Source organism: Scyliorhinus canicula, chromosome 3, assembly GCF_902713615.1.
Source record: "Scyliorhinus canicula chromosome 3, sScyCan1.1, whole genome shotgun sequence".
NCBI classification, from domain to species: Eukaryota; Metazoa; Chordata; class Chondrichthyes; order Carcharhiniformes; family Scyliorhinidae; genus Scyliorhinus; species Scyliorhinus canicula.
In genome coordinates, this window is record NC_052148.1 from 57,636,727 (window position 1) to 57,649,264 (window position 12,538).

The 12,538-nt window shown below is 43.6% G+C and overlaps 1 protein-coding gene across 3 annotated transcripts in view; it reads right to left on the minus strand.

Moving 5' to 3' along the window:
- Positions 1 to 9,045: 9,045 nt before the first annotated feature.
- alpk2 (alpha-kinase 2) overlaps positions 9,046 to 12,538 on the minus strand; it is a 57,370-nt gene continuing 53,877 nt past the window's right edge. For 2 of the 3 annotated variants that reach the window (XM_038790591.1, XM_038790590.1), the window contains one exon: positions 9,046 to 10,083. In XM_038790591.1, the coding sequence (XP_038646519.1) occupies positions 9,810 to 10,083 (274 nt within the window). In that variant the 3' untranslated portion in view covers positions 9,046 to 9,809. The remainder of the gene's footprint in view (positions 10,084 to 12,538) is intronic. The other variant, XM_038790593.1, reaches the window with a different exon arrangement.

Below are 12,538 nucleotides of genomic sequence, written 5' to 3' on the forward strand. Positions count from 1 at the left end.
CGCAAACATGGGGAGAATGTGCAAACTCCACACGGACATCCCCAGAGCCGGGATTGAACCTGGGCTTCGGCGCCATGAGGCAGCAGGGCTAACCCACTGCGCCACCGTGCTGCCCTCTTCATTGCAGTGTTAATGTCCGCCTACTTGTGACAATAAAGATTATTAATTTTTAAAATGACATCATCGTGCTCTCTGGCCACTAGCTGAAAGCTGAACCAGATTCAGCATTTTATCTCACTCTGACCTGAGCTCATTGTCTCACATCCTGCCCATCACTAAGACCACCTACTTCCATTTCTGTGACATCACCTGCCTCTGTCCACTTGCTGCAAAAATCCCTTGACCATTACTTTTCTCTCCAGAGGTAAATATGTTAATGTTCTCTGAGGTGACCACCTATTTTCCACCCTCCATATACTTTACCTGATCTAAAGCTCTCCTGGTCAGAAACCAAATTGCACAAAGTCTCAATTCAGTCACCACCCTTAAAACAGATTAAATGTAAAATGCTCATCCTCATGTCCAATTAGAAAGTATGAAAGAAAGAGAAACTCGCATTTTAATAGTACCTTTCATGATATCAACGCATCCCGTTACATTTACTTAAGCACAGTCTTTGTTATAATGCAGGAAATGCAGTAACCAATTTGCAGAGAGCCAGGTCCCACACATAGCAATGTGATAATTAGCAGAATCATAGAGTCATAGAGTTTTTACAGCATAGAAAGAGGCCCTTTGGCCCATCGTGTCCATGCCTGCCATCAAGCACTTATCTACTCTCATCCCATTTTCTCGTCTTGTATGCAGAGAATACATTTGATTGATGTTCATTGAGGGTTAAACAGTGGTCAGAGCAACTCACCAACACTAATTTGAAGTAGCATCAGAGAACCTTTTAAGTCCAGACTAGAGTCTGGCAGTTTTTGGTTTAATATCTAATTTGTAAGGCAGCATGTCTGACAGTACAACACATCCTCAGTATAGCACTCGAGTGTCAGCCTAGATTTTGTACTCAATTTACTAGATTGGGATTGAACTCACAAATCTGCAACTAAAAGACAAGAGTACTGCCACTGAACCTTTCCCCTCTCGATCTCTGCAACACCCTTCAATTCTGGCTCTGGTGCATCTACAATTTTTTTCACCCCACCGCTAATTTATGTGCCTTTGCCAGTGTCGACACTAAACTCTAAAATTTCCTCTCTAAACATCTCTGCCTCAACACTTATCTCTCCTTCTTTAAGGTGCCCCCAAAAAACTACTCTTTGCATCAAGGGTTTAGTTACCTCTCCTAATGTCTCCTTCTTTAGCTTGGTGTCATTTGTTTCTTCTCATTTCTCCCCTGTGAAGTGCTGTAAAAAAGCAAGTTGTTGTTGGATTGTTCAACATTCTTGGGACAATTATCTTGTTTGCACTCCAGATATTCCAACAACTATTTAACAACCAGGACACAAATCAGAACTTGGGAGTTAATATATTTTACCAATGTAATTACCAATCCTTCCGGCGGGAACCTCTGACCGTGCCAATGTTGGAGATAATAACTGACATTTTAATGTGGCAATTGAATTGTCATATCAATGTGATGTCCTGTGCTCTGTGATTGAACTAACAGCAATGATAATAGCTGTACTTTGTCACAGTCAGAAGTTATAACCAGCAGAAATTGGCATTAACCTTTCTACTTTTGCAGTGTGACATTTAACAGACTTTCAGCATGTTATTTTATTAATATACTGCTATATATTCAAATCGGTTGATTCATCTTAGATTAAGTGGAGGATTCGCAATTCCCTCATAATTTCCCTCCCATAGGGCATGTCATATTATCATCACTCATATCGTTTATGATTTCCAATATAAACTCCATTCAGGTGAGTTAGTGACACAACCAGCTGACACACACCTCTGCCTGCAACTCACCATTTGGTGACTGACCATTTGCAATTTTAAATACTGGTTGAGTGGAACAAAGGAGGAGAATGTTACTTGAAAATGGAAGGGTTTCCTATTCAAAGGGTGGGAATCTCAAGTGTGCAGGTTGATTCTGGGAAACCTCTCCGTAGCTACCTCAAGAATAATAGATGAAGACCTAGTAGACGATTGTCTACTTATACCCCCTAAAAAAAAAAGAGAGGAGCCTAATAGGGACGTAGGGCATTTGAACATGAGGGCGTGTTGAGTCTCTTCTGCTGTGCAGCAGATCATGGCTGATCTGTATCATAATTCCATCCTCCTGGCTGGGCTCCATAATCTTGTATAGAATTCTCTGTCTAAATAAACATGAATGAAAGGATCCAGTAGGACAGGTGGCAGGATAGACATAAACGTTTGTACTTGTTGGGGAGTCCAGAAGAAACGTAATGAATATAACAACTGATAAATCTAGTGAAGAATTCAGGAGAAACCTTTGAAGAATGTAGAGCACTCTACCATAAGGAGTAGTTGAGACAAGTAACACAGATGCATTTAAGGAGAAGTTCATTAATAACATGACAGAGAAAAGAATCTAAGGATATGCAGAGATGGGTAGCTAAATGGAATGGGAGCATTCTTATGTAGAACATAAGCACCAACATAGACCCCTTAAGCTGAAGGCATGTTTCAGGCTGTGACCAAGAACTTGATCAAAGAAGTAGGTGTAAAGAGCATCATGAATGAGGAGAGGAAAGTTTGAGAGGTGGGAAGTTCAGGAAAGGATTTTAAGAGCGTGAAGGCACAACAACCAATGGTGAAGTGATGAAAACGGGATAAGTATGAATCAGAATCGGAGGAGTGGAGGAAGTTACAGAGATTGGAGGGGATGAGGGAATGGAGAGATTTAAAAACAAGAATGAGAATTTTAAAATCAAGTCATTGCTGTCCAGGGTCAAGACAGGTTAATGAGTACAGGGATGATAGGTGAATGAGATTTGCTGTGAGTTAGGTTATGGACAAATGAGTTTTGGATGAGCTCAAGTATACCGAAGGTGCAAAGTGGGAGGCCAGCTAGAAAAGCATTAGAATAATTGAGTCTCGAGGTAGAAAAGGCATGAAAGAGGGTTTCAACAGAAAATGGACTAAGGCAGTCAACTAACAAAGTTCCTAGCAATGTGGGCCCATCCAATTGATGAGTGGAGGCAAACAACAAAGAGCTGCTGTCTCTTTCATTGCTCCTTGTAGGATGAGAAGCAGTGATCAATGATGTCCTCATTATGCACCCCACCCCCCGCAATGCGAGATTGTGCAAAGCACAGTAGACTACCCAGTATGTGAGCATCTGAATCTCAACTTCAGCAGCCTAATGCCTGCTCGATGGTCGATTGGGAGGATCTTTGACAGTTGATAAATCACCTGGACCAGATGAGCTACATCCCTGAGGAAAGGGTTACAGATGTAATTCCTTTCACTGCCCCTGTCTGGGCTGCTCTCTAGCTTCCAGACAAGGGTCTCTTTTCTCTGTGTGTGCGGGGGTGGGGGGTTCCCTTTATTCAGAGAGTCCCTATTGTGTGTGGGGGGGAGGTCCCTTTAGTTGAGGATTCCATATAGTCAGGAGGTCCTAGGGGGTCCCTAGGAGGGTACCTCTATTGCAGGGGGTCTCAGTGGGATCGTAAAACAGGAGCAATTCCCCTCTGGCAGAACAGTATCCCAAATGGAGAATCCATCCCTAACTCTTTACTAATTTCTTTCAGTTCCTCAGTTTTACAAGTCCCTTGGTCACCTGATATTTCTGAGAAATCTTCTGTGTCTTCTTCCTTGAAGATTGACCATTTTCACGTTCTTCAACATAAATTCTCCTGTCTCCACCTGTAATGGGCCAACATTTTCTTAGACAATCTTTGCATTTTTACATACCTAAAGAAACTGTTTCAGTCCACCTTTATGATTTTCGCCAGCTGGCATTCATATTCTCTTTTCCCTTTCTTTACACATTTCTTGGTTATCCTTTTCTGGAGTCTAAATTGTTCTCAATGCTCAAGCTTACTTTTTTTGGCATCGTATAAGCTACTTCCTTTTGATTTATTGCCATCTTGAACTTCTTTCGTTAGCCACGATTTATTCTATTTTCTGGCTATTTCTGGCTGTTGGGTGTTTGTGCTGCCGAGGAATTTAAAACTGTCGTAGAACATGTAGTGCTTCTTTAAATGCCAGCTATTTCCTGTCTATTGTCAAATATTTTTGAACAATTTCCCAATCCACCATGACCAACTTGCCCCTCACATCTTCATAATTTACCTTATTCAGATATAAGACCCTAGTTTCAGAATGAACAATACTGTATCACATTCAAACATAATGTGAAATTCTATCATATCATGGTCACTATTACCCAAAGGCTCCTTTACAGCAAAGATATTAATTAGTCCTTTCTCATTACATAATGCCAAATCCAAAATAACTCAATCCCTAGTTGATTCTTCAACATTAATCTCCAGAAGCCCACCTTGTACACACTCGAGGAAGTCATCCTCCACAGCATTAGTGCTGATTAGGTTTACCCAGCAAGGCCTTCTTCATAGCGCTGGACAAACTTATCATGGCGTTCGTATGGGGGGGGTAAAAATGCTAGGATCCCAAAGAAGGTCCTACAGAAAACAAAATCCAGGGGGGGGCTAGCCCTCCCGAATCTACAATTCTACCACTGGGCGGCAACAGCCGAGCGAGTAAGGGGATGGATCCAGGAGCCAGAAGCCGAGTGGGTGCGTGCGGAGGAGGCCTCCTGCATGGGGACCTCCCTCCGGGCCCTCGCCACGGCAGCACTCCCATCCCCACCCAAAAAACACTCCAGCAGCCCAGTGGTGACAGCCACCCTCCAATCCTGGAACCAACTGCGGCAGCAATTTGGCCTGAACAAAATGTCGGACAAGGCTCCCATCTGCAACAACCATAGGTTCAAACCAGCACTGACTGACGCCACCTTCAAAAGGTGGAGACAGGATGGGGGGACACTGACAGTCAGGGACCTATACACGGACGACAGGATCGCAACACTGGACGAACTGACAGAGAAATTTCAGCTAGCTGGGGGGAACGAGCTACGGTACCTGCAGCTCAAAAACTTCCTACGAAAGGAGACAAGGACGTACCCACAACCGCCACGACAGACACTACTGGAAGACCTACTGGACGCAAGTATCCTAGAGAAAGGGAACTGTAGTGACATGTATGGCCGACTGGTAGATAGGGACGACACCGTACTGGACGCAACAAGAAGGAAATGGGAGGACGACCTGGGGATGGAGATAGGGTGGGGACTCTGGAGCGAAGCACTGCATAGGGTCAACTCCACCTCCACGTGCGCAAGGCTCAGCCTGACGCAACTAAAAGTGGTACATAGAGCCCACTTAACGAGAAACCGTATGAGTAGGTTCTTCCTGGAGGTGGAGGACAGATGTGAGCGGTGCCAAAGAGGCCCGGCCAACCACGCCCACATGTTCTGGTCTTGCCCCAGACTTGTGGAGTACTGGACAGCCTTCTTCGAGGCTATGTCCAAAGTGGTGGGGGTGAGGGTGGAGCCATGCCCGATAGTGGCGGTCTTCGGGGTTTCAGACCAGCCAGATCTATTCCTGGGGAGGAGGGCGGACGCCCTTGCCTTTGCCTCCCTGATCGCCCGCCGTAGAACCCTGTTTGGCTGGCGGTCAGCAGCACCGCCCAGAGCTGCAGACTGGCTGTCCGACCTCTCGGATTCTCTCCAAATGGAGAAAATCAAATTCGCCATCCGAGGGTCGGACGACGGCTTCCACAGAACGTGGGAGCCATTCATGCAATTGTTCCGGGACCTGTTTGTGGCCAACGTACAAGAGGAAGAATAGTCGGGGGAAGGTAGCCGGCGGGGAGGGGGGGGGGGGGGCTACGGGCTCGTTACGGGGGTTTGATGGCTAGCTAAGGCCCAAAACCAAACTAAATAAATGCCAATAAACATGTTGGGGAATGTAAAATATGTATGCCGGCAAAGAGGGGGAGGCCACAGTTATTACTACGAAGATGCTCACCTGTAAATATATATGTTAATTTTTGCGTGTTTTTTTTTCTCTCTCTAACAATTTGTAATTTGTTCAATATAAAACATGAAAACTGAATAAAAAACATTTATAAAAAAAAAAGGTTTACCCAGTCTGTATTTAAGATAAAGATAGATAGTTTTTTGGAGAATAAAGGAATAAAGGGTTATGGTGTTCAGGCCGGAAAGTGGAGCTGAGTCCACAAAAGATCCGCCATGATCTCATTGAATGGCGGAGTAGGCTCGAAGGGTCAGATGGCCTACTCCTGCTCCTAGTTCTTATGTATGTAAACTGAAACTGCCCATTATTACTGTATTATCCACATTACATAAATCTCTAATTTCTTGATTAATACCATGTCCAACATTAGCACTACTGTTTGTTGGCCAAAAAACGACTCCCACCAATTTTTGCTGCCCCTTGTTGTTTCTCCAGCCAAACTGATTCTACATCTGCCAATCTAGTTTAAACCCTCCACAACGTTCTGCTCCCTTTGTACATTGATGGAATGGAAGCCCTACCTGTCAATGAAAGCTGCTGGCTGGTCTGTGGGTTCCTGCGGAATGCAGCAATAACCCCAAAGCCAATCGTCTCCTCTGCCTGTCTGGGTGGTTATAAGTGCAGAGTCCTAGGATGGTGTTCCTGGAGGGTGGTTTCAAAATGGTTATCACTTCAGCCACACAGTGCCAGGGACCCAGGTTCAATTCCAACCTTTGGTGACTGTGTGGAGTTTGCACTTCCTCCCCGTGCCTGCATGGGTTTCCTCTGGTGCTTCAGTTTCCTCCCACAGTCCAAAGATGGGAAGGTTAGATGGATTGGCCATGCTAAATTGCCCCTTAGTGTCAAAGATGTGCAGGTTAGGTGGGGTCATGGGATAGGATGGGGGAGTGAACCTCAGTAGGGTGCTCTTTCAGAGGGTTGTTGCAGACTCGATGGGCCGAATGGCCACTTTCTGCAATGCAGGAATTCTATGATTCTTTTCAATTGGATTAGCCAGGATTGCAGACTTTCACTGAAGCAGTGATCAATTTGTGTATTTTTGTGGTTTGCACCTTTGCATTCTGTAGGGCGATGATGGGTGGGGTTGAGAGGGGTGTGACATCATGGGGGACGGGAGGCAGAAATGAAGGCGAGCATGGGGTCCCACAAGGTGTAAATCTGCCTTTGGCTTGCAGATTTTTCTTTTCTTCAAGAGTCACTGGAGGTTGCACATTCCCATTAGAACTGAGTTATCCAGTGTACAAAACAAAATAAAATGACCTGCCTGCTACTGACTGTGTGATAACAACATGGAAATAGAATTTATAACCAGCATTTAATCTAAGTTATATAGAAACCAGGTATTATTAATATTCAGAAACCTACACTGAAACCTACTGCTTTGCAAATCTTGCGCTTAAATGATAAGTAAATGAGAAATCGTGCTGCCCTATTATGTATTTACTTTTCTCCCTTTTCTTCCCATGTACTTAATGATCTGTTGAGCTGCTCGCAGAAAAATACTTTTCACTGTACCTCGGTACACGTGACAATAACAAATCCAATCCAATCCAATTTCCAAACTATATAATATGCGCTTTGTAATAATCTAGCAGACTGTACTAATGTTATTCTTTTCAAACAGCACATTCCAAAACCTTGACCACTACCATCTAGGTGGACAAGAGCAGCAGATATCTGGGAACACCACCTCCTGAAGGTTCCCCTCCAAGTTACCCACCATCCTGACTTGGAAATAGATTGCTGCTCCTTCACTGTCGCTGGGGCAACATTCTGGAATTCGCTCCCTAACAGCACAGTGGAGTGCAGCATTCAAGAAGGCAGCTCACCACTGCCTTCTGAAGGCTAACTAGGGATGGGCAATAAATTAAATGAAAATCGCTTATTGTCACGAGTAGGCTTCAATGAAGTTACTGTGAAAAGCCCCTAGTCGCCACATTCCGGCGCCTGTCCGGGGAGGCTGGTACGGGAATCGAACCGTGCTGCTGGCCTGCTTGGTCTGCTTTAAAAGCCAGCGGTTTAGCCCTGTGAGCTAAACCAGCCCCTGCTGGCCTAATGAGTGAAGCCCACATCTCGTAAATTAATTTTTTTAAAGTTAAAATTGGTGGATCTCCTATACGTTGCTCAGGAGTAAAAAGATCAAGGGCGAGAATCTTTGGCCTCCCTGCCGCACGTTTCTTGGCAGCAAGAGGTGGCCCACCATGGTAGGATCTTCCGGTTCCTCCGCTGTTAATTGGATTTCCCACTGAATCCAAGGGAAACCCGCGGCGTGAGTGTTCTGTCAGCAGGATTAGTAGATCCCACAGGCGTGAACAGCCAGAAGACCTTGCCCCAAATTTCTATCTCTCACTTTCCATATAACTGCATTTCTGCTCATCTCCAACTTCCAACAGAGTTTTGGGCATGTTGCAATTATGGAAGATGAAGAATGAAAGGTCAGCAAGGAGAGCATTAGACAGCCAAGTCTTGGATGACGATAGAATGTCTAAGTGTTTCAGTGGCAGAGATGTGAAGGTATGAGAAGAGTTGGGCAATGTTGTTTCGGTGGAAGGTAAGCAGCCTTGGTGAGAGGGAAAAAAAAATCTGAGAGTCAAAGGTCAGCTCAGGAGTCGGAGGATGTCAAAGTTGTGTTGGGTCTGGTTTAGCCTAGGGAAGTTAGTGGCAAGGGAACTAAGTTTATGAATGGGGCTAAAAATGGAGGTTTCAGTCTTCCGGATGCCGAGGAAAGTTATGACACCTCGAAGAGATAATGAACAGTCCAGTGAGGTGTTGGTGAGATAGAGCTGCAAGTTATTGGCTTCCATGTGAAAATTGCACATGCCTATTTATTAATGCATCACACTATCCTTCTGCGTTGGATTTTAACATGAGGTTATCCTGACAAAATGAAATAAACAAATAAATTAACAAAACTATCCTACCATATACAAAATATACGTAACATAAAGTTAAGATTTTATCATAAACTGAAGTTTGCTTCACCTTATATATGCTTCTGGAAAACACAATAAATCGATAGAGAACCATACAATAGCATTGCATTCATTTGAAACTCAGTCACAGGTAGAGTTGGCATTGACATTTTTTTACTTTACGAAATTGGTGAATGAACAAGTTCCATACTACAGGGCACCAAAAAAGCAGGATAAAAGTAGGAGAGAAGATAACTCATGAAGTAATAATTAGATGAAGCCAAGTCTGAGATTTAAAAACATGTAAGAGGACAGGAAGGCCGAGGGAAAGAGAAGTTCCAGCAATTTGAAATATATATATATAATGGGATGACACAATGGACTTTTACTGCAATGTAAGCAGGATGTTGGAGGGGAATTTGTGCAGTCTGCAATATTAGGGACTCGAAGGAGCAAGAAAATAAAGTTCAACAGAGCAGTTATCATTGAGGAAACAATAAAGTTGTGCAAGACAGGCAACACTGAAGTGAGAGAGGTTGGACCTGACGTGATACAGTGCAGGTAATAGGGAACTTCATCATGCTTCTTTTCAAATTGTGGTCCTTTGCTAATGTACATCTCCACCGTTGTGCTTTTATGCCTTAGAATTAGAGGGGGTACATTGCCTGATCTCATACTCCCTGGGAATCTAAGCTTGAACAAAGCATGGATCCAACAATGGTGTGGCACATTTCTTTTCGCCTGTGCTCCCTTCAAGCTTCATTGCCTCCTGGGATTGATGAATTTACACTTGTATATTTTCACTTGCATTGTTAAGTTTGACAAAGAAAACTTCACGGTAGACAACGTAGTACCATCTAAGAAACACAAATAAGATACAGGCTCATCTGGCAACAGAAATTAATGTTTCAAGGGCTTATAGATGTTTCTGTAAGGTTTTGTCTCCAAATATGCTCTTTGCCTGAGACAAAAAGGTTCTTCTTGTGCTCTGTGGACTCAGTGTGGTTTTCTTTGTTGACCGAGGGATTGGTTGTGATGCTTGGGTCTTCATTGAGGCACTCCTCTTGTGCTTAAGTTGAGAGTCGTTCAGAGATTTCAAACCCATCATTTTACAGTACATATTACACTGATGAAGAGCTTTGAACTGATCAATAAAGGAAATGGAGCAGTTCCCTTTAAATCCTTTGTATCTGGAAAAGAATAAAAAGATTAGACATACAACTGACCCATCTTGCCTCTGGCCTCTTAATGGAGACAGCGATTGACAGGTCTACTTATTGGTGCTGTGGCTTCCACGTGCTAACCTTATACCAGAACAAAAGGAGCAGATAATTCCTCACTGATAAGTTACCCTTTGACATGCTCTATTTTTCAGGTTTTATTTGGAAAAAACTAATTGCGTAAGTCCATCAATAGTTCGCCTAGTAAAGGCACCAAATCTTGTGAAACTGAACGCTAAAGACTTTGCCTTGATCAAAACGAGCCATAAATAAACTTTGTCTTTCAAACAGCGACAGCTTGAAGTTTCAGTCATGTAGTACCATATATATACCACTAAGTAGCGCTGTTGCACTTTGTCACTTCATGACTTAGTGCAGTGACATTTCCTCAAACCTACTTGTATCATTTAGTGTTTTTTCAGCACAAGGGGAGTCAGCATTTTCTTCCTTTGCCATCACCCCTTCTAAATAAAAAGTCAAAATTGTACATTCCTGACCCTTATAAATTCAGATTAGCCTTCAGTGGATTTTTCACTTTTTACCACCAGGGAAAAATAATCCTGCCAATTCTTCTGCTAACTCCAAACATTCCTCTTCAAAAATATTCAAATTCAAAATTTAAAAAAAAAAAATCCAAATTCACATAACCGTAAATAATGAGTGCAACAATCCCTCTGTTTCTTCCCAAGTCTCAGAAAACATATGATCTGCCCTCTGGTTGCTGCTGAAAATTGGATTGCTGGGAATTGCGTTAACATGTTCCACAAAATCGCTTACCCTCTGGGGAAATGTTTGTCGCAATTGTGAAAAGCCTTTCTGAGATACAGAAAACAGATATTCCAATTTACTGCATTGCTCAATTCCTTCTAAATGACTGTACATTCATTCACATGGTGGCAATGCTATTAAATTAGCAGCCTGGTGCTGTATGTTACCAAATGGTAGTGGTTAAGGAATGGTGGGAGGAACCCTACAATATATTTATGACATGTACCAGAACAAACATAATCATGTCCCTCATTTTGTGGAAACAAAATTGGGGGGGGGGGGCAATTAAAAATTGAGCAATAGGTTACTTCATTACTTGCCTCCTGAGCTGATCAAAATTGTGGGCAGAAAATGTTTTGATTGACAATGAAATCAAGGGTTATGGGGACAGGCAGCCAAGCAGGAAAGTGGATTAAGGCTACAAGTCAGATCCATTAAATGGCAGAGAAGGCTCAAGTGGCTGAATAAACTATTCCTGCTCTTATTTCTTCTGATCTTAAAGTACACCCACTGGAGGTTGAGTGGTGACTTGTCCCTCGGACCTGAGGACTAGAAGAGGTGCAGTAAAGGAAGACTTTGCAGTTTCTTTGTATCCTTCTCATTCCTGAAACAATGTTAAATTAAATTCTCACCAGTCTGGACCCGTAGCCCCTTGTTAAAATGTCTATGGTGTTACAATTGTGGGGTTTGTAATCATAAGACTTGCAAATGTCTTTTGGTTTGAAAGTAGCAAATGGGCGGCACGGTAGCACAGTCGCTTCACAGCTCCAGGGTCCTAGGTTCGATTCCCGGCTTGGGTCACTGTCTGTGTTGAGTCTGCACGTTTTCCCTGTGTCTGCGTGGGTTTCCTCCGGGTGCTCCGGTTTCCTCCCACAAGTCCGGTGAATTGGACATTCTGAATTCTCCCTCAGTGTATCTGAACAGGCACCTTAAAGTGGCGACTAGCGACTTTTCACAGCAACTTTATTACAGTGTTAATGTAAGCCTACTTGTGACAATAAAGATTTTTTTTTAATTAAAAAATTATGTCTTTTGGTTTATAAGATTATCAGAGTTGGGGACTGTAGTCTTAAATATAGTTCAGGTGAGGAAAGCTTGTGACCTGTGTTGGATTCTGCCTGAAAGGAAGCCTGGGTGGTTTAATTGTTAGTGATCTGAGGAAGATTCAGATTGTTTGATTGAGAAAGTATTGTCAAGTGCAGGCACGGTGGCGCTGCTGCCACACGGTGGCGCTGCTGCCACACGGTGGCGCTGCTGCCACACGGTGGCGCTGCTGCCACACGGTGGCGCTGCTGCCACACGGTGCCACAGACCTTGATTTGATCCCAGCGCGTTTCACTGTCCCTGTGGAGTTTGCACATTCTCCCAGTGTCTGCGTGGGTCTCATGCCCACACCCCAAAGATGTGCAGGGTATGTGGATTGGCCACACTAAATTACCCCTTAATTGGAAAAACTAGAAGCAGCCAGACCAGGAACATACATTCTTTGTCCAAACCAAAGTGAAGAAGTGAGAGTTATAAGAACCTACAAAGAACAAAGAAAAGTACAGCACAGGAACAGGCCCTTCAGCCCTCCAAGCCTACGCCGACCATGCTGCCCGTCTAAACTAAAATCTTCTGCACTTCGGGGCTACATATCCCTCTATTCCCATCCTAT